The sequence below is a fragment of the Hippocampus comes genome, unplaced genomic scaffold (genome assembly GCF_001891065.2).
Source record: "Hippocampus comes isolate QL1 unplaced genomic scaffold, H_comes_QL1_v1.1 scaffold429, whole genome shotgun sequence".
Lineage (NCBI taxonomy): Eukaryota > Metazoa > Chordata > Actinopteri > Syngnathiformes > Syngnathidae > Hippocampus > Hippocampus comes.
The window spans coordinates 507,238-526,927 of record NW_017808402.1 but is presented as its reverse complement, the minus strand read 5'-3'; the positions used below and the strand labels follow the sequence as shown (position 1 = coordinate 526,927).

At 44.5% G+C, this 19,690-nt stretch overlaps 2 protein-coding genes across 2 annotated transcripts; both read right to left on the bottom strand.

Moving 5' to 3' along the window:
- Nucleotides 1-1,175: 1,175 nt before the first annotated feature.
- srd5a1 (steroid-5-alpha-reductase, alpha polypeptide 1 (3-oxo-5 alpha-steroid delta 4-dehydrogenase alpha 1)) lies at nt 1,176-4,046 on the bottom strand. The gene is made up of 5 exons (XM_019858176.1): nt 3,677-4,046; nt 3,114-3,280; nt 2,629-2,730; nt 2,157-2,307; nt 1,176-2,076 (listed from the first exon to the last, which is right to left on the bottom strand). The coding sequence occupies exons 1-5, from the start codon at nt 3,982-3,984 to the stop codon at nt 2,010-2,012; spliced, it is 795 nt and encodes a 264-aa protein (XP_019713735.1). The 5' UTR covers nt 3,985-4,046; the 3' UTR covers nt 1,176-2,009.
- A 1,702-nt stretch (nt 4,047-5,748) lies between these two features.
- Nucleotides 5,749-13,863, bottom strand: LOC109508282 (importin subunit alpha-7). The gene is made up of 14 exons (XM_019858174.1): nt 13,721-13,863; nt 12,345-12,481; nt 12,161-12,253; nt 11,877-11,976; nt 11,702-11,796; nt 11,488-11,619; nt 11,304-11,392; nt 11,120-11,219; nt 10,151-10,314; nt 10,001-10,079; nt 9,459-9,584; nt 9,262-9,389; nt 8,956-9,140; nt 5,749-8,826 (listed from the first exon to the last, which is right to left on the bottom strand). The coding sequence occupies exons 1-14, from the start codon at nt 13,857-13,859 to the stop codon at nt 8,639-8,641; spliced, it is 1,755 nt and encodes a 584-aa protein (XP_019713733.1). The 5' UTR covers nt 13,860-13,863; the 3' UTR covers nt 5,749-8,638.
- Between the last annotated feature and the right edge of the window lie 5,827 nt (nt 13,864-19,690).

Here is a 19,690-nt window from a genome sequence, read left to right as displayed (position 1 = left end):
CTGTAAAAAAGAAAAAAAAATCTCAGGCAGACATACTGTAACTCACAACCTAAAGCACATGAAGGATGATGGAATATAAAATACGTATGTGGGTCATAATCCCAACCTCTTTATATGCTGCTCGCGTACACTGGAGGCCGCCCGGTGACTATAAACTGAAATACTGAAATAATCAGATTTCTCGGTAGCTCCGTTCTAACACGTCCACGCACAGCGCATCGCAAACCCACAGTAACGGCCATCTCAACGGCCTGCCTGCGAGTTTTACGCCTGGAATGTACGACTGAGGCGAGCCATAAAGCAGCACCTCCAAGGAAGTACAGTATAATGTACACCATAAAGGGGGAGTGAAGGAGGAAGCCTCTTGCATAATGCCGACACGCAACCCCGCTGCTCACGTGTAGCATGTGACCGAGTCGATGCAAAATAAATAAAAAAAAAAATCCTGAAGCAATGTGTCTATCTTCGAACATGCTCGTGCAAGCCTGCATACGGCTGCTCACTCCCACGAAGCAAATAGAAGCTCGCTTTCTCCGATCTTGAGCTCAATCTCACATTGCAGCGTGCGCGGGTATCAAGAGCAGCAGGTTACGAGTCTTTCCCTGGATGTGGTTCGCAAAAGGCTGCTTCGCGTCTGTCTCACTGTCATCGTTTCTGGGATGACCCTCATCGGTGAGGGCCAGACCGCATCTGGCAGACGCAACACAGGAGAGCATCTTCAACAACATGCACTGCGAAACCCTCTTTCTGCCGTGCGTGGGAAATGAACTAATATGCTCCTCTTCGATCATGTCGGCGATGCGGTGTGTACAAGTATGAATACTGCATTTGGACGTCAAAGCACGAACCGCACAATTGCCGGAGTCAATCGCTCCCTTTGCGCCTGAAGACACGTCAGGAGTAATATTGGTCCTGTACTACATCGCCACAAAAAGAAAATGGCCTCATTGACATTGACATGAAGGATATTTCACACCCCCTTTTTTCCTTATTCCACTCACCAACTCCGTCCATGTGTACAAATGATAAAGCACATTTATTTCAAATACGTTGCATTCAAAAAATAGATCATTCATAATAACATGAAGTAGGCAAAAAAAGCAAGGGACACACATAACGACAATTGCCGTACTTGTTCTCAGTCACGTTTCGGGGGGTGTGGGGGAGGGGTTGTGTCACGTTTCAAAAATTGGTTAAAATGTTAAAAATGTGCGCGTGTGTTTGTTATTGCTCAAGACGGTGGCTTGAAGTATTTGCCCTCTGTTGACCCGAGTAAAGATTTGCAGGGGGAAAAAAAATGCGAATGGCGCTTGCTGCGGGCACACTGTGGACGCTCAAGCTTCAGTTTACATTTCGCTCAGTCCTGCCGCCGCCTAAAAGGTCACTTGTACGTTTTCATCGAAATGAAAAATGCAACTCCCGTTGTGCTTTTCTCCAGCATAAGTCTCCACCTTTCCTCTTGTAATCCGACACAATTTATTGTCATTTAGGAACCTGCTGCACGATCCCTTTTAACTCTGCAGCGGCCTCTCATAAAACATCCACGATTGCCAGCGCCAACTTCGACGCCGTTCATTTCAGGCGCGGCTGAGTGATTGAGGGCAATACCCGCCCCACCCCCCCTCCCCGTTCGGGCTCCGTTTGTGGCACGGAATCCAAGAACGGACGAGCCTGCTATGGTTACAGGCCTGAGGTGCGCTTAGGTTTCATTTCTTTTTTACGCTCACACAGAGATGAGGTCAGAAGGGGGCGGGGGGGAAGATGTCTTGAGATTAATTAAAGGTTACTGACTCATCGCATCCAGTCCAGTGGCTGTTCAATAGCAAGGCTGGCATGGCAAGCTGCTTGGGGCATTTATTTAAGTTGAAGTCAGTTTCAAAACATGCTAAAGCTGTTAAAAGTGCTTCCCCTCACCAATACGATCGCTCTGTATTGCAGATTTTTACCTATAGCAGGTGGGTCAACGTAAAAAAAAAAAAAAAAAGTGCTTCACTGTATTTGTGATTATCCTAAACCACAAAAGGTAACAACGCCTTCCTTGTTTTTGGGTAGTCCTCAAATTTAGCAAGGTACCATCTGGAAAGAGCAAACATAAGAGATGTTCTATTAATAATGTTTGAAAGCAACGGACGGACCAAGCAGGTTTGTGTTCTTACTTGTGGTGGGCAAAAGCTCTGCTGCTAAGGACCACTGTGGTGAAGATGGCGAAGGCCGCGCTGTGAACAGATTGGCCCGCCAGAGCGAAGCCCGTCCATTCGGTTATCTCCCCAAAATAGTTGGCTGCGGATACATACTCGAACATTCCCCCTGTGTGGGAGGGAAGTGGGGGGGGGGGCATGCAAATGAGCACAACGTGTCTGGAAACATGATGGAATGAAATGCGCCACAGTAGGTGCACAGTAACTAAAAAGAGCTCATTTCAGCAAGACGAGAAGTAAGGTGCTTCATGTATTCTCCAATTCTTTTGACAAAAGAATGTCAGACATATTATTGAAGTCACAGTTTTTAAATTGTGTGTGTGTGTGTGCGTGTGTGTGTTTGGAATGCCGAAAATGCCTCCTTTAATAATAAAGAGGATTTCAAAGTAACAGATGTATGCTGGCCGTCGCGTGCCAAAGGGCATTTTACCTCTGGGGATCTTATATCCGCTCTCTCCAGGCCCCCTCAGATTCCTCAGGATGTGGTCAGAGTGCAAATTTATGAGCCAGCCACACAGCCACAGCAGAGAACCTGGAACAAACCAACCGAGAGCTCCTCTAGATAAAACACCAAAGCTAAAAGCGGACGGTCACAGAAGCTACTTTATGTCATTTTACAGGCCAACGGAATATGTGTGCGCATGGGGAGTCAATGTTGATTGATGATAATGATGACAACAAGCAAACAGACCTGCTTCATGAATCAATATGAACTGCACGTAAACAACCACAATAACATAAGATTGTAGACTGCTGTAGACTGCAAATTTCCCCAGTGTGGGACAAATAAAGTTTATCTTATCAACTGTAAAATGAATACCTTTCTGAGAGTGGCAATCATAATTTACCATTAGAATTATTTTATGTACAGCTCTTTCAATTCTGCCCTCAACCATAAATTTAGCACATACGTACCTGCGATGAAGCATGGATTCGTCACCCAGTCTGCAGGATACTCCGCATAGTGGCTCAGATATCTGATCTGCATGAAACCATTGTACGCGCAGAAAATAACAGCCAGGAAAAAGGAGAGAAATGGTGTCGGTTTTCCTTCCCGGATTAAAAATGGATAAATAAATGTTCTGGAACAGAAAAAAATGTGGTCAAAATGACAATTAGTGACACTGACACTCTACACTTAGATATGGAGCTGTAGTGGAGTATGTGCGGCATTAAGTCATTCTTGTCGAAGTAACTTGTGTATTATTTTTCACAGATGATACATAAACTCTTGGCCGCAAAATGGCCGTAAATGGCACCAAAGCACTATTTTGATAGACATGACTTCAGCACAAAAAGCGCAAATAGGTGAGTTTCTCAGTGAGTGTGGAGGCTCCTTCTAAAGATCCACAAACAAGTGAATTCACGAATGCAAACGCTTATAGGCGGGGGTCTCTGTACGTTTTCCACTTCCAGTTAAATTGAGGAGCTCACGATGCTGTGTAGAAGTGTCCAAACATCAGCGAGAATTGACTTACCTCTGAGTATAGTGGCACAAAAACATAGCAATGAGCAACTGATTGGCAAGCAGGGACGTTTTCCTCGAGGATGTCCACACTAACAGATACACGGGCACCAGGAACGCGGGCAGCTCCTGGATAAACCAGGCCAGCTTGACATTGATCAGGAATCCATATTTGCTCGAACTGTACCGTCCGTAAGCCGCGTTCACGAACAGTAGGCAAACGAACGTGCACGCTGCCATTAAAATCATGAAGTAAGCCATGCAGTCCAAAACGTACTGCTCTTCCTCCGGGGAGGAAAATAGAGCCGAAATGCTGTCCATTCTGTCGGTGTGTTTGGGAGGTGGGAAAGTAGAAAAACAAGGAAGTAAACAAAGGGAAAATGCTATGTTTATGTTGTACGAAGAGCTAAACCTAATCTACAATGCATTCATTGACACACGAGGAAGGGGTGGGTGGCTGCTATCCATTCAACCAATCAAATCGATGAACCGATACGGTTTCCTATTCGTCAGCCAATCAAATTGCGCGGTGTCGCATCGGGCGGATTTAACGCGCTGCAAGAGATTTTGCGTGACAATTACGTAACGCACAACACTGCATCAATTTCATAAAAACGCTCATGTGCAATTCTAGTAGCGTTCACCACCACGCACACAGGCTGCTGTGTGGCTGACAAACGATATTGATTGTCGATAAAGCATTGCGATTGGCAGACGAAGCCAAAAAGGTTTACGGAAACCACCCTCCACTGTCCATGCGCACACCAGCTCCTGTCTTTTAAAAGCCTATGGTAGCCGCTCGGGACAAAATAGTCACAAACTACAAAGAAAACATGAAAATAAACACAAACTGTGTGTCTTCGGCGATCTTCGGGAACAGGAGGGAGTGTGCTTAAATAAATTCGCGTGTAGATACAACCGGAGTTGCCATAAACCACAACAAGTCCACTGTGGGCCTGGTTTCGTATGTAACAACACTGACATCTGGTGGCAGACTAAAGTCAAGGAACCCGGCATAAACAAGCAAACGGATTCGAAGGAATGTAAACGTTTTGTACATTTATGCCACTATAATTAAATATTGTAGACGTAGTAATGAATAATATCAGCACGAGCAGGAGAAGTTGAATACACAAAGTAGCAAGCACATATCTTTTTTTGAACATCTTTATTCTTTTTCGCAGTATGCTCACTGAATGTTCAGATCATACCATATTTTCATTTCCCCACATTTTTTTGTTTGTTTCATGTTCATGTTTGTGTGTCATGTTGAGTTTCTCGTCGCTCATTCAAACCGTCGGTTAAGTCGAGTCAAGTCACAGTTTCCAAAGATAGGTCGCTTACGGAGCAAATGGCAAGATAACACATACGCAAACAAAAGGTAAAGAGAAAATAAATACATTTAAGAAGAAATGAGAAGGACCAGAGCGGACAAGACGAGGGCTGGTCAGCGATGTCGCATATGTGAAAAGTTGGAGACAAACATTGTAAACAAGTGAAGCAAAGAATAACATGACAAGCTATTGGACTTTTGATACAGATGGCAACACTTTCCAGGACGGAAGACATTAAACGTCAGATGTCGGATTCCCCGCGATTCCATCTGGAAAATGATTTCCTGATTACTAGGCAGCTTTTTCTTTCCAAACACAATTATCCAAAAATATATCTTTGATTATCCCTCTCAGGAGAATGTTGAAAAAGGCTTCCGGCCGCCTGTTTGTGTGCCCATTTTTCCTACCACATACTCCACATGAGGCTTTTTGTCCACTTCTCAGAAGTGAGTAGAATTGCATGTGAATCCCGGTCAATGTATCAAAACATACATAAAATTAATACCTTTTCACACAGGGGTGGGGAACCATTCAGGTTGTATGTATTTGAATCCTCAAATGAAGACATATGATGCACCCATGGAACAAAATTTTGGTGCTCTTCCTAGGTTCCCTAACCCCGTTTGCATGCAAATCACCTTTAAATCTCAATGACAGATTTTTCTAAGCGTAGGGAGGAAAAAAAAAAAAAATCAAGTCTGAGAGGAAGCAAAGGCTGCCTTCAGAGTGCCTGATTTTTTTTTTGGGGGGGGGGGGGACATTTATTGCAGTCTCGCGGGTTGGTGTTCACTTGATCAATCGACTCCCTTGACAGTGAATGGGAATCCATCAATGACAAGAGAGGGATTTTGAACGGAAACATTACAGCCTTCGATTTCAGGAGAGGAACTTTGGTAAACAAAGGTCAGTACCTGAAATTGTCCAATGGACACTATACATCTACTCTACAAATAGCCACATGAAAGTGATTTTCCGCAGCTTGAATAAACGTAGAGCAAACCCCGTTAGTAGACTAATAAGGGGGCAGAGTAGCTGGAGAGAGAAGTTCAATGCATCAAGACCACATAGAGACACATCTTAATCAGGCGCCCACAGAAAAGAAAGCCACCTCTTTTTTTTTCTAACAAATGGCAAAATAACTTAAAAAAGGTAAGGAAAATAATAGAGCAGCAATGTTTTTTGCACAGTATGTGTGCACATTCAAGTGGATAAAAGATTATATATATATATATATATATATATAAAGAAAAAAGTAATCTAGAGGTCAAAGATTGTTGGTCGGATTGGCACTTTTGTGAATAGGAGTGCAGTATTACGGAATTCATCTTCCTGTTTTTTTTTTTTTCCTTTTCAAAGACTCAATATCCAACTCCACATGATTGCGATGTAGAGGATATACAGTAAGATGTTGATGCTCAAGTAGTGATGTGCTTTCATCTCCTACAACGGGGGGGGGGGACCCGTTTTCCAGGGTGATTATTTTATTTAGGGCATGAAGTTTCCCACTCCTGTTGTACAGTATATAAATATTATTATTCTAGACATTTTTTTAAAGAGCACACATGCTCTGTGGAGAGCATGTCAACTAGAGTGCGATTGAGTGGTGCTGTTGTCAATGAAAAGACAAATCACGAGCATAGGAGAGTCGTCCTAGTCCGTCCACAGAACACACGTGCTCCGGGACTCTGGCGGGGGAAGGAAGTCAGAGTCGCGCGAGCTCTCTCTTCACACAGTGCCGCTCAGTCAAAACATCACACGATACCAACGCGACTTCTGCGCCATACAAGCCTGCATGCCGGACCACCCGCGTCAGCATTTACGCCACTCATTTAAAACCATCCAAACGTCACAGTGGCTATAAGCAATGGCTAAATGAAAAGTTTTCATATGTCCTTTTGTGTCTTGCGGTATTATCGGTGTTAAATGTTTGAAGAATTAAGTCATAATATTGCAACAACAAAAAAAGTGAGTTGAGGAGCTTCAATTACAGAAAGCATTTTGCCACTCTAAATTACAGCACAACTACCTTTTGGCCGTGGCGTCAATTGCAAAAAATATCGGACGATGGATGGATTTGGCAATTTGGGCTCGTCCATCCAGCTTCCAATTGGGGCTTATTCAGGCAGATACCCTCGTAGGGGTCATAATACAAGGCCTGAGATTCACCCCAAATGGCTGCTTCAAAACCAAATGTTCAATTTCATCGTGGGTCTTTATTCGGGTAGACACGTTGAACCAATTTCAGGTTGTGTGGTGAAAGTGGTCATGTCGGGGACCCCTAAAGTAAATTTGCACTAGGATACAGATAATTGCCCCCCCCCAAAAAAATTATTTAGCCCAAATTATATATCCCCATACATTGTGCTTCTTGTGTGAAGGAGTATTAGGGCCATTCTGAAAAGAAAAAAAAATGTATTCATTAAGTGTAGTCACAAATTATTACCCAAAAAAGTGTAACAATGGAAAAAAGTAAATCATTTTTCCCATTGAATTGATGCCCTTTTGTACAAGTGTATAAATACTTTAAGGAAAAGTTGTGTCATTTTGCATTAATTCAGCTGATATTTTGGCAAGTGAATATCAAAATTGCCAGACAATGGAAACTTTTTGTTAGCTTGCAACTAGCCAGTCATCTGTTATGTGTAGTGTCTGCAGTTGTCGTGTGCAAGTGTGTGCGTGCAAACAAATACGTTAATAATCAACGCCCCCAAAAAAGAACAAAAAACAAAACAAAAAACCCAATGGGACTAAAGTTGGAACGCTGTTCTGTTTCAGAGAAGCATCCTGGGGCTACGTAACAGCGTCGCTACACTAGAACCATGCAAATCTGTTGCAATTGATGGCACGGGCTTCAGCGCCTATAAAAAGCTATACATCCACGAGCACGATATAGTATGTGACAGAACCACTACATGAGCATGACTGCTTCCTGCTATGCGAGTGAGGCCCGAGATGGGCAGACAGCCACAAAACCAATTCGACCACATGCAGCTGAGAAGCAGAGCTCAAAATTCTCACCGTACTGTCAAAAGCCGCTCATCTAAATACCGTATACAGATGCGCATTTACTTGCAGCCACTACGACCAGATTTTTCCATGTTAGATCACCTCACAATTCAAAAGTCATCCTTATTAATAACGTCGAGCATTTTGAACATCCATTGAACCACCAGTAGGAACCCGGAATTTACTGTTGAACACATGGTTTCACCCTTTTGATATTTGCTCTTGCCCGCTAATTACAAAAAAAAAAAACCACCCACACACTGTTTGTGATTCGACTCTGAAAGGCCCTCCCACAGTGGATTAAATCAATTCCTTCCCTCAACCTCTCTGACAAGTGCTTTCCTTGAAAGAAAATTATTTGTTGGGGGGAGAACGTAAAAGGGAAACTATATTTGTTGAGATTTAATCGCGCTGTCAGGGATGTCAGGCTAACATCAAGGGGGTAGAGGGCTTTGTTCCAAAATCGGAATGAAAATGACAAAGTTTCCAAATAATCAAGAAGGCCATGGAGGGACCTCCACAGCGAGTGGCAGAAAGGCGTATTCGCCCGGTGACAGAGAACAGGGGTATGAAGTCAAGAACGCCCCCCCTCCCCACACTACTCCCCAATCCAATGGAAGAGAAAAACCTTAGCCTTATAGTTGGAAGCCCTCCATGGGCGCCTCCTGCTGAGGGAAGAGGAACTGCTGGTTGTCCTGGTCCACTTGTGGGGCCAGGCTGCTGTCCTCGTCCTCCACCCCAAAGTAGTGCTCGATCAGGTCGAAGGCCTTCTGGTAGATCTCCTGATTCTCGTGACTCTGGAGGAACTCAATCTTGTCCAGACCTAAAACAGTGGACGTTGATACGATTCTCATGCAGAATTACAGGACAGAATTTTTGCAACGGAAATGATTTTCCGAGTGTATTCGAATTTTGTCAGCGTGTTCGCGTGTGTCAATTTCTTGGCCAGTACCGTAAGCTTCTTCGATGAGGCTGCAGTACGGATTGATGCCCGTGCCATGGTTCTCCTGCTTGGCTTCCTGTTCGCCCAGCCGCAGGATGTTCTCCAGGCCGTTGAGGGCCACTTGGACGATCTTGGAGTCCATCACCGTGAGCAGATCGCACAGTGGCTTGATGCATCCCAGGTTCACCAGATATCTAAAGTGCAGACACCCAACAACGGCAGGTTGACAAGGCGGGGGGGGGGGGGGTGTAAAGACAAGTTGACAATCGATTTCGATGAGAAGGAAACGTATCCAGATTTGAAATGAGTCCGCACCTGATCTGTTCTGGCGTTCCTCCAGAGGTGGCATTGGAGATGGCCCAGGCGGCCTCTTTCCTGGTCCTGAACTCTGCTTTTTGTAGAATTTCAATCAGCACCGGGAAGATGTTCGCGTCGATAACTGTCTGTAGAGGAGAAACCACAAAAGATCAGCACTGAAGAAAGACTCGGTCCGCCGGGTGAGCACGTCCCACCTGTATCTGCGCTCGGTTTCCGGCCGTGATGTTGGAGATGGTCCAGCACGCTTCTTTGCGAATGGACTCTTTGGCACTGCTCAGTAGGTGTAGAAGACAAGGCAGGGCGGAGCAGTTCAACACCACCTGAGCACAGCAACAACAGATGAAAAACGGAACTAAATTAGCCGATTTCAAGTGTTTCCCAAACTTTGAGCCAAATTTGACATTAAAAAAAGCACACCACCAAACAAAACCACCACAAAAAGTATATGCGCGTCCGATCGAGAAATCGTGGTGCCGAGAAATCGGAAGGCTTAAAGTGTTTCACCAATAAATTGATTTCGGTCAATATGTTACTGATGCAACATTTTTTGCTCCGCAGAGATTCTGTCACTTGGCTTCTGTGCTGCAAACTGCCAGAATTTTTTTTTTTTTAGATGCAAGCAGCTGGAAGAGAGTAAGTTATCTTAAATCGAACTGATCTCAATGAGAACCGGTCAAACGTTTGAGCTAACGAAAGCTACTTCCCTGACTTTTAAACGTTTTACTCGGACTCTCACCTGCGTCTGGATGTCATCTCCTGTCACGATGTTCCCGACAGCTCTCAAGGCAGGAGAGACCACCTTGTAGTCTGTGTGCCTGCAAACGGGAGCCATTCAAACAACAGGCTTGGGATAGCACGAGTGAGGCGTGCGGCGACGCAGGTTTACATGAGCAGCTCGATGAGACGCCTGCAGACTCCGGAGTCAATTACAGCCTGGATTTTGTCGTTGGGTCCGTCGGAGAGGTAGGACAGAGCCCAGCAGGCGTCTGCCAGTAGGTCTGAGTCGCTGCTAAATAGAAGTCTGGAGAGTACCGGGAGACAGGGCGACACCTACAACCACACAGGCGGAATAGATCTGAGCTCAGGAACCATTAATTGACGACACGAGCGATTAGAACAGAGCACCAAATTCGGCACTGATGCACCCCCCCCCCCCGCAAAAAATATAATCCAGAATTTCCCCCCAGAAAGATATTCCAATTCACTGAAATCTGAGTTGCCTACTGCCATGTTTTTTTTTTTTTAAACCTATCTTGTTATTTGCCGAAAAAGCCCACATATTCACTGTTTTTGTTCTCGGGCCAAAGTCCTGCCCAATATAAAAAGGGTGAACAATGTTGAAATAAATTGAAGAGCTTTATGCAGTACTCTGCCTCCATCGTGTGGCATACTGGTGCCAAACCTCGACATGAGTTGAAGAGCTCGGCGTAGTGGTGCTCCCCTCCCCCAACCCAACCCATCTTGTTGCCTCTTGGCGCCTAGAACTAGGTTGACGTGAGCAAAGGAGCTTCATGTCGTGTTTGCCGCCATGATGTGGAATCTATACATGAATGTCGAGTCAAGTACAACTTTATTGTCAAATGTGCAACATACGGCACAGATGAAATTTCTTCCCTCTCAAGACAACATAAAACAAGAAATGAATGTCACTATCATGTTTTTGACATAACATGTAGCTAAATAAGGTAACCGCTAACCCAAACGTGACCAATCCCGGCATAAGATGCTCAACAAACTTTGTACTAATTTCATGAATATTTCTCTGAAAGCATCGCCATCTTTGGGCACGTTTTCTATTTGCCGCTCTGGTAACAGCAAGTGGACCGAGTGATTTTTATTTTGGACTGATGATAACCTTTTCAAAGGAGGGCGGAGGGTTTTTTCCTCTACAGAGATTCGACAGGGCCCACACAGCATTCCTGATCATGGTCAGTCGAGTGGACTTAGTCAGGAGCCTGCAACAGCAATGACATATATTCAAGCGCAACTCTTTATAGTATACTTGGTGCGCTCGCACAAAGATTAAGCGTCACTTTTACGTTAATAGTGGAGGAAGGATGTTGCAGTTCAACACATAGTCCCTGCACAAGGCACTGTCTCCTGCAATATTCCCCAGAGCCCACACAGCCTGGAAGATAAAAATCACACACACAAACAAACATGTACAGCAAATGTGTGTGGGGGCAAAAAAAACAACAACCACACAACACACACTTGCGTTACCTGCTCCTGCACATCCTCAAAGTCTGAATTAAGAAGCTCAATAAAGATGGGCACAGCTCCAGCTTCAATCACAGTCTTGGTCTGCATGGACGTGCCCGACGCGATGTTGGTCAGAGCCCAAGCGGCTTCGAACTGCAAAGACACGCCAAAGTGCTATTAAATGCATTCATCGGTTTGTCTTCACCGTCACCAATAGCGATTTGTGCACACTGACCTGTAGTGTGCAGTTGCTGCTCATCTTAAGGAACTCCACAAACCTCTCCACGACACCGCTTGTGCTTATAACCTCATCTATAGGCGGGTTGGGCTCTGAAATCAACACGGGGGAAAATATGCCGAAAGGCTCCGCTGGTTTCCCTCACCGTGACCTCAGACAAGTTGCACGCTACCTTTGGAGAGAAGTTTCCTGAACTTTTGCGTGGTGGCGAGTTGAAGCTCGGGGTCTTCTGAAAACAGCGTCTCGACCATATCTCTGGTGATGACTCCCTCCTGCAAATAACACACACGTCGACTGTTTGAGCCAAAGCTCATCACAGACTCCTCCACAGAGACGGTAGAATTTGCAGTGACAGGGAAAAAGTATGGGACTTGCTACTTAAGGGGCCTCTTTCTTTATTTCGCAAGCCGGAGGGGACGAAAACAAGCACCGAGGCCCAATGAAGTAGACACTCACTGTGACTGGTAAACTGAGTTGCGATTCCACAAGAGGACTCTCCAGCATGGCTTCCTCTTCAGTGAGGACGTCCACGTTCCTTCGTTTGCAGAGCTTGGAAGAAAAAGGAGACAACTCTCACCACTTCAAAACCGAAAGATGTATTTTACATAGGGCGGTTCGAGATGTGAGGTTTGGGGGGTACCTGTTGCTCTCGTTTTTGTTTCCTGAGCTGGATGCCCTCTTCCTCTCTCCTGCGGCGCATCTCCTCAGGGTTCAGAGCTTTGTTCTTGTAGCGGTTCATCCGGTAGTTGTTATCCTTCGCCGGACTGGCGGACGGCTCTGTTAGACCACAGACACAAGTTTGAACAAATTCACTTTTGGGTTATCACAGAGGTTAAGTTCACACATCAGAAATAACAGGACATCATGATGAAAGTGCTTGTAAACAGGCCTGGATATAAAAAGGCCTTCCACTAGTTGGCTGCCAGCGGACAGCACAGTCTAAAAATACACACCCAAACACACGCACACACATTCGGAACAAAAGTATGCAGAGTTAAATCGCACAGTTGGCATAAAACACTGCCTATGCAAGACAAAGTGACCATTCTGAGCACGCTGTCAGCAGTCAAATGTTGCCAACGCTGAGGTGGTGCATATTGAGTTCTTAAGGTTTAGGAACCACCCAAATCCCCTGAAAAAAAAAAAAATGTATGGCATATGCCATCAATCATATTTTGACAATTCCAAGTCAGGCACACAGAAAGGGAACAATTCAATGCTTTTCCGCTAGATGGCAGAAGTTCCGTCGTTAACCCGTATACAATATCCGCTTTTTGTGACTTAGTTGAGATTTCTTTCCACGTCAGCTACTGAATGTTTCTTGTGTTGTCATTACACGGTTTTTGCCGTAAGAATAGAATCTCGTCGTAAAACGATGACCCCTGAATCGAACTGCCAAAGTGTCGAACCGGATTGTATCACAGTGTACAGTATTTATGGCTATGCATTGTGTAATATTATAGGAAGATTTCTCTTTCAATTATTTTTGGGCTCACTCTCAACATTTCACTTTATTTTTAGGAAATGTTATTGACAGCGGCGCAAGAGTTGTCAGGATTCTTGGTGTCACATGAACACGTTGGTTTAGTACGCGCAGCTTGGCACGCCTCACGTCAAAACATCGATCGAGCAAAACGGTGACCAACAGCGCAATGTAGAACATTTAACGTGACTTGAGCGGTCTAAGGTGTACTTGCATAATCTTGAAACAACACCAAATGGTATTATTTGTGTATTATATGACGCGTTTCAGAGTCGGTCGGTCGGGAGGACTAGCACAACATCAGCTAAGCTAATGTACGCGCAAGGTGCTGCGCTCAGTCAAAACGATGACATATGAACGTATTTAGGGCAACTGCAGAACTTTTAGGTACATAGTAAAAATGAAGAAGTCACCTAAAGTGCCTCGGTTGATCTACAACGCGAAGAACGACATTTCCACACTCGGTAACCGCGACGATTCACCATAAAGCTCAGCGTAGATTTACAGAAAACTAGTGTTTCGGAACAACTTACCCATTAGGTTCTCCATGTGGTTCAGGCGTATGATGGTGTGAATTCGAACTGTTGACAACTTTGAGCGCCTTTCTTTCTGCTTATGTTCAAGAATTTGCTCCAGTAAGTTCAGCAATATGTCTGCCGGAGGCGGAGCCATTAATATGACCACTTCCTGCCACCAGAGACCCACATTCTTCAACAATTCCCTCACACGACTTCAAAATCAAGAAAAAAAGCTTTTGTATTCACAGAGATAAAACTTTTTACTTTAAAAAAAAAACCTACAAAAAGCCAAATGTCACATCCACGAGAGGGGAGGCGCAGTAATTAATTAAGTTCTGACAAAATCACGCGAGACTTACTTTCGCCTGCAAATCTCGCTCAATGCAGCAGTGACATCTGCTGGAGATTTGACAGTTAAAGTACTCAAATGCAAATGTATAGAATACAAAATAACAGTTGATTATTTAATATTCATCTGTTGCACCATCGGTAATACATTTTTCAAATAATTTAAATCATGACCCAATATAACTATATTTTGTTCAATAGGCTAGAGAAAACTATACATATGTACTGCTCTTGTTTTAGTGTTTTAGTTATTTATGTACTTATGTATGTATGTATTTATTTTTTATAGTATTTGTCCTTAACTTAAAATATTTATGTTATGATTTGATTTATTTTAATGTACAGCACTTTGTTTTGGGAAGTGGGAGGAAGACAGAGTACTTGGAGAAAATAAAGCATGCAAGGAAGAATTCAAACACTGAACCCAAAAAGTGCGAGGCAGATGTGTTAACCATGAGTCCTTCGAGCCGCCCATAATTAAATTGGATAAAATGAATCCAATTTAACGATTAGTTGATTTTTCGACTATGTAATAGAACAAACATTCAAGAGTAAATGAGGGCTTTGTTTGATCTTATTGACCGTCCACTGCAGTGAACCGGCCAACTGACACAAACATGAATCCCGTTTTGATTTCTGGCCTCTATGTGGGAAAGAAAAGCAGGTGATAGCTTGGTAAACATTATTGAAATAGATCACACGTCAGAGGGAGGACAATGACTCCCTTGGCTAAAACAAATCCCACCCTGGCCATGGCAGCGAGGTTCAAAGACTGCTGATTTGCATTGGATCTTGTTGCCAAGCGTTCCTCTTTCGGAGTACGTCTGTGTTTTTATGGTGGAATGTTGTTTGGACTGGCGCGCTGAGGAGACACTGCAAAAACAACCAGGACGAACTGCACAAGTGTTTTGGGCTTTTTGTTTGTGTTGTGTGGTGTGATGCCACAACAAAAGAGTGCGGGTGATGGTGAAAGGAGAAAAAACTGGAATGATAACATAGAACCGAATATTAGTGCTGCTCAGTATAATATGAGCGTTATATGAAATATTCCGTACACAAATGAGGACTACTGAGCAGATGCTCGTGTGAATGCACACTTATTCATTGCAGAAATGCCTCTGTAGCATCTCGTATATGCACATTGAACGTCAACCTGACATATGATCTCATGTAATCCCCCGCTGAAAAAATTCCGCTCCCCACTGTGTTTTCAACAAATCAAACAGAAAAACGTAGCATTGCACACGTGTGGTTTAATTTGCCCGGAGCGGCTGCTTCTAAGTTGATGTACTTTATTACCGGGCAGCATTCCCCTCCATCACATGGCGTTTGATGGAATAGACAAAAGGGGGCAATGTTGCACAAATGAAACCGCAGCAGGCAGGCTGTTCCAAGAGAAAGGGCGCGGGAGGTCAAGTGATCAACAATACAAGGTGAGTGAGATCCTATCCCATGATTGCCATTCCTTGAAAGCAAACACTGCGCCCAGATCCAAGCTGTGGCTTTCGGGATGAGCTTCATGCCACTTGAGCCACCGGCGTGGATGGCGCAAAGGCTGCACCCGGCAACGTTGGCACAGATGGAGCGCTTTGCCACTTCTTCCCATTTTTCTCATTTCAAGGCTGGCCGAGGCACATCATACACGGGCCCAGCCGCAAAGGTTACACATTAATCAACGCCGCTGCTTGTGGGACGGAGTCATAAGAGCGAAGACAAGAAGCCTCACTGAGAGCTTTCAGACGGAGTGCGTACGTGCACCGGGCTCTTCCGATGTACTCTCCGCACTCACCGTTAGCCCCCGAATATTCCCCAGGTCCTCATTCAAATGTAAACAATCAGTCATTACGGAAGCGAGACGACGATCACTCAGTGGAACAGATGAACGTGACGACGACTGTTTTCGCACCGCCTGCAACTATGTTTCATACTACCGACCTAAACATACCGTACACACCATTAGGTCGACTTACACAGTATTGCGGAATCCAATTGAGTCAACCCTGAGGATATCGCCGTTCTTTTTTCACAGCCCCGCTCCATCGCAGGTTATTTTTCTCACTGCACAAATAAAAAATAGTTATCGGTACATAAATAAATAAGAAGTATAAACTTTATTCTAAATTATGTGTGGCAGACTTTCACAGGTGGATCTCGAAACCACCACCTGCGATAGACGAGGATTCAATGCACTGTACTGCAAACAAAACTGTGCTCTGAATTCTCACGTGGTCAGAGAAGTCTTCAAGTGCTTCAAGGTGTATCAGTCAAAGAAGACGACTGACTTGAAGACTTTGTGAGCTTGTGGAAGCGGAACCTGAAGGCAGGTTTGAAACTGAAGATTTGCTTCTAAACGATCACAAGGAGCTGTCTTGGGAATATTGTAGCAGTGCATTTTTGTAATTTCTCTTTTGTAAACCCAAAGCCATCGAAATGGGTGATCCAAGTGCACATGTACATAAGCCGTCGTGTTGCCCGTCTTCCGTCAGAGGACAAAAAAACCCTGCCGACTAATTAATAAGTGTACACCTTGTAACCATGGCTGGGAGGTTGTCCGCTCATTTTGTCTTCCATACCGCCGAGATAATTGGTAGACATAAGCACCCTTCCTGTCCACCTCATTAGCGTTAAGTTCGGGCTGGGCTGAGTCAGCAAAATTGAGAGGACCAACTTGCACATTTTAAGTGGATTCAAAAACAAACACATTTTGCAGATAAAAAAAAGATGCAGATGAGTGTACAATATCATAGCGATGGGCCTTTGAATACATTTCCTCGACTGACTATGGGGAATTATTTTTATTCACACATTTAATAATTATTTATGTATTTTTTTTTTAATGAATGTTGAAGTCCTCATGCGTCACCGTCAGGGTATTGACTAATTATCTGAGCTCCGAGACTGTATTATTCACCCGTGGGCGTGTGACTTCACTGCCATTTATCATCTTCCCAAAACAACCGCAACGACGGAAGCACATAAAAAGTCCTCTCGAGTGAATTCAAGAATAAAGTGGCTCCTTTGACGGCCATGACTTGGGGCTGGTTCAAGACTTCTGGAGCCCCTCCGGGGTAGTTTGACCCCCCTGTGAGGAGTCAAGGGTCAATTGACAATTTCTGCCAGTCTGTCTGCCTGAAAGCCACGTCTCCAGTCGAGTACGGAACTACATTCTCCCGGCATCGCACGCATTGAGTCAGTTGGGGAGTACAAATTTCATAAGGAATCATCAAAATCTGCTTAGTCTTGATTGCGCTTGTTTGTGCTCGTTTGCTGCGTTTAAACGGCACCTTAATTCAATTACGTGCAATATGATAAGGCTAATTTGCGCATAAAAATGAAGTTCTTCCATAGTGGCTGAACGCTCGAGGACAGCAGGCGAATGAAAACTACCAATCACCTAATCACGCCAATAACACAAAGGATATCTTCATTAACACTTAGGGACCACCTCCTCTCCAAAAGCAACAGGCCTGTCAATCACTTTAATATCGCATTGTACACCGAAACCCTCGGTGAATGATTTGTACTATGAGGAAATGGACCCACATTTTGGAGGAAAACAAGGAGGACGGAAACGTGCGAGCATTCTTGATCTTTGGGGTATTTTGTTGAATCTATGTGTTCAACCTTTTATGAAGACAACTGTGTAATTGTTTCAAAATGTAAAATCCCAATTTTAAACTATCCACTTTCTTTCGGGACCGCTTTGGGTGTTTGGGAGCCCACCGGGTTCGCACAGAGCACACTATGGAAAACTCGGCTCTCGGGGGTAATATTGAGAGAGTGATAACACACCACGGGGAAAGCGGAGCGAGGCGGTGTGTCAGTACATGCGGTGCACAAATAGGCGAAAAAAGGAGATATGTCTTCATAACGTGTTCAAAATTCATTCGCCGCTGTCTTTGACTTCCTTTTTTTTTTTTAATCTGATGAACAGCGCCGCGGCCCGCTCTCGTCGTCTCGCTGTCTGCTCGCTTGGCTTTGCGACATCGACCAGGTGGAGGAGCAGATAAGTCAGGATGCTGACGAGGCGATTTTTGGAATATTCCCGAGGATCATTCCATCATTCCTCTTGTGCGGCGGAGATTTGCGCGAGCCGCGTGAATACCAATTGAGTAATTCTCACCTGAAAGGATACTAGACGCAGAGGGAGACAAGTCTATCGCCAAAGTGCAAAAGCAGCACAAGTGAAAATATAAATACAGACACGCGTAATACCATATCAACCCGACAGAGCTGGGCATAGATCTTCTTTTAATTCATTTGATGGGGCTATCTGGGTTTTATGGCGCTACGCTTCACTCGCATTACATGAGCATCTTGGCTGTCAACAGGCAAAAAGTTGGTCAAATATTGTGGAAATATTTCTCCCAAGATTTCAGTGAATGAGATTCACTTACCGGCCATGGAGCCGTAACATCAGGTTACTTGCGCGAGCTAACGACAGCCAAAAGCTATTCAAGGTGCGGTAAATTTGCAAAATAAAAGTTTGCTTTGACAAAGACTCGGACTTGCCCTCGGACTGTTGCGCGCTTCCTGACAAGGAAAGGCAGCGTATTAGAACGGATGGAAAAACCTGCAGGATTTTTGCTGACGCTCATCCGTTAATTAGGTTTTCGCAAGCGATTGTAAATATGTCCGAGACGTCGCACTCACGTTTAGCGTGCAAATGAAAGCAGACTGTTGTGCGAGTAATAGGCTGGAGGTTTCACGTCGTGAATGTTCGGAGCAAAGAAGAAGAAATCTTTTCAGATAGCGCTCACGTGTAATTAATGGGCGAAGCTTTTTGATGTGTCTGAATTGTTATCAGCAGAGTAATGGAGCGCAACCAATTAAACGCTATGCGGCTCCTCATTCCATCACTCAGTCGCGACATAGAAAAGGTCAGCAGAGATTGTAAATGGCCTGGACCAGTCAAAAGGGAATGTAGCGCCGCCTACTACGAACTCTTAAACAGTTCATTGTTGACCCCGACTTTCTTTCTGAGAAGATCGGGGAGGACGAAAAAAAAATCAAAAAATCAAAATCACTCTCGACGCATCTCAAAACACATAATCAGTCAGGATAATCTTTTGGGGAGATCTGATCAATTGGACTTGTGCGGACTTTGATCAAAAGAGGAAAAAAATGCTGAAATTCAGGCCAAGTCATACTCCTCAGGACACCTGCTTCAGGATCATTTTGAAATCCTCTGGCTTGGGTTCAGAAGGGAGGGATAATGCTCAAGATCGTCCCAATCATGCAAATATGTGCACACCATCAGAAGACAAACTAAATAATAGTGAATAAAACCCCCCCCCCCCAAAAAAAAAAGGATCATTCAGTTTCTGCCTCCAGTTGATTAGATAGATTTACAAGAGGTAAGCTGCTGGGGGCAGACTAGAACGGTCTGACTGCTGTCCAGATCAGTGCTCGTGTTATTTACTGTACTGAGGTGTGTGTGTGCGTGTGTGTGTGTGCGTGTAGTTACACAGTGCACTCGGGCCCTCATTACCTCCTCTGTCCAATCACGGGGGTTGGGAGATTTATGACCACCGCAGAGAGGCAGTGAAAGGCCCACGGTGAGCTAGTTAGGCGCTATACACATCACCTTTACGCTTTTTTCACATCAGGGCGCCGAGAGGTTCACTGAAATAGCAG

What these genes read in the sequence shown, in the direction of transcription:
- LOC109508282 (XM_019858174.1), bottom strand. Translation starts at nt 13,859, where the DNA reads ATGGCTCCGCCTCCGGCAGACATATTGCTGAACTTACTGGAGCAAATT. An exon ending in TTGAGGATGTGCAGGAGCAG is followed by an intron (nt 11,393 to 11,487) that starts GTAACGCAAGTG and finishes TTTATCTTCCAG; the next exon opens with GCTGTGTGGGCTCTGGGGAA. An exon ending in GAAACCGAGCGCAGATACAG is followed by an intron (nt 9,390 to 9,458) that starts GTGGGACGTGCT and finishes TCTCCTCTACAG; the next exon opens with ACAGTTATCGACGCGAACAT.
- srd5a1 (XM_019858176.1), bottom strand. Translation starts at nt 3,984, where the DNA reads ATGGACAGCATTTCGGCTCTATTTTCCTCCCCGGAGGAAGAGCAGTAC. An exon ending in TTGTGCCACTATACTCAGAG is followed by an intron (nt 3,281 to 3,676) that starts GTAAGTCAATTC and finishes TTTCTGTTCCAG; the next exon opens with AACATTTATTTATCCATTTT. An exon ending in GAATCCATGCTTCATCGCAG is followed by an intron (nt 2,731 to 3,113) that starts GTACGTATGTGC and finishes GGTTTGTTCCAG; the next exon opens with GTTCTCTGCTGTGGCTGTGT.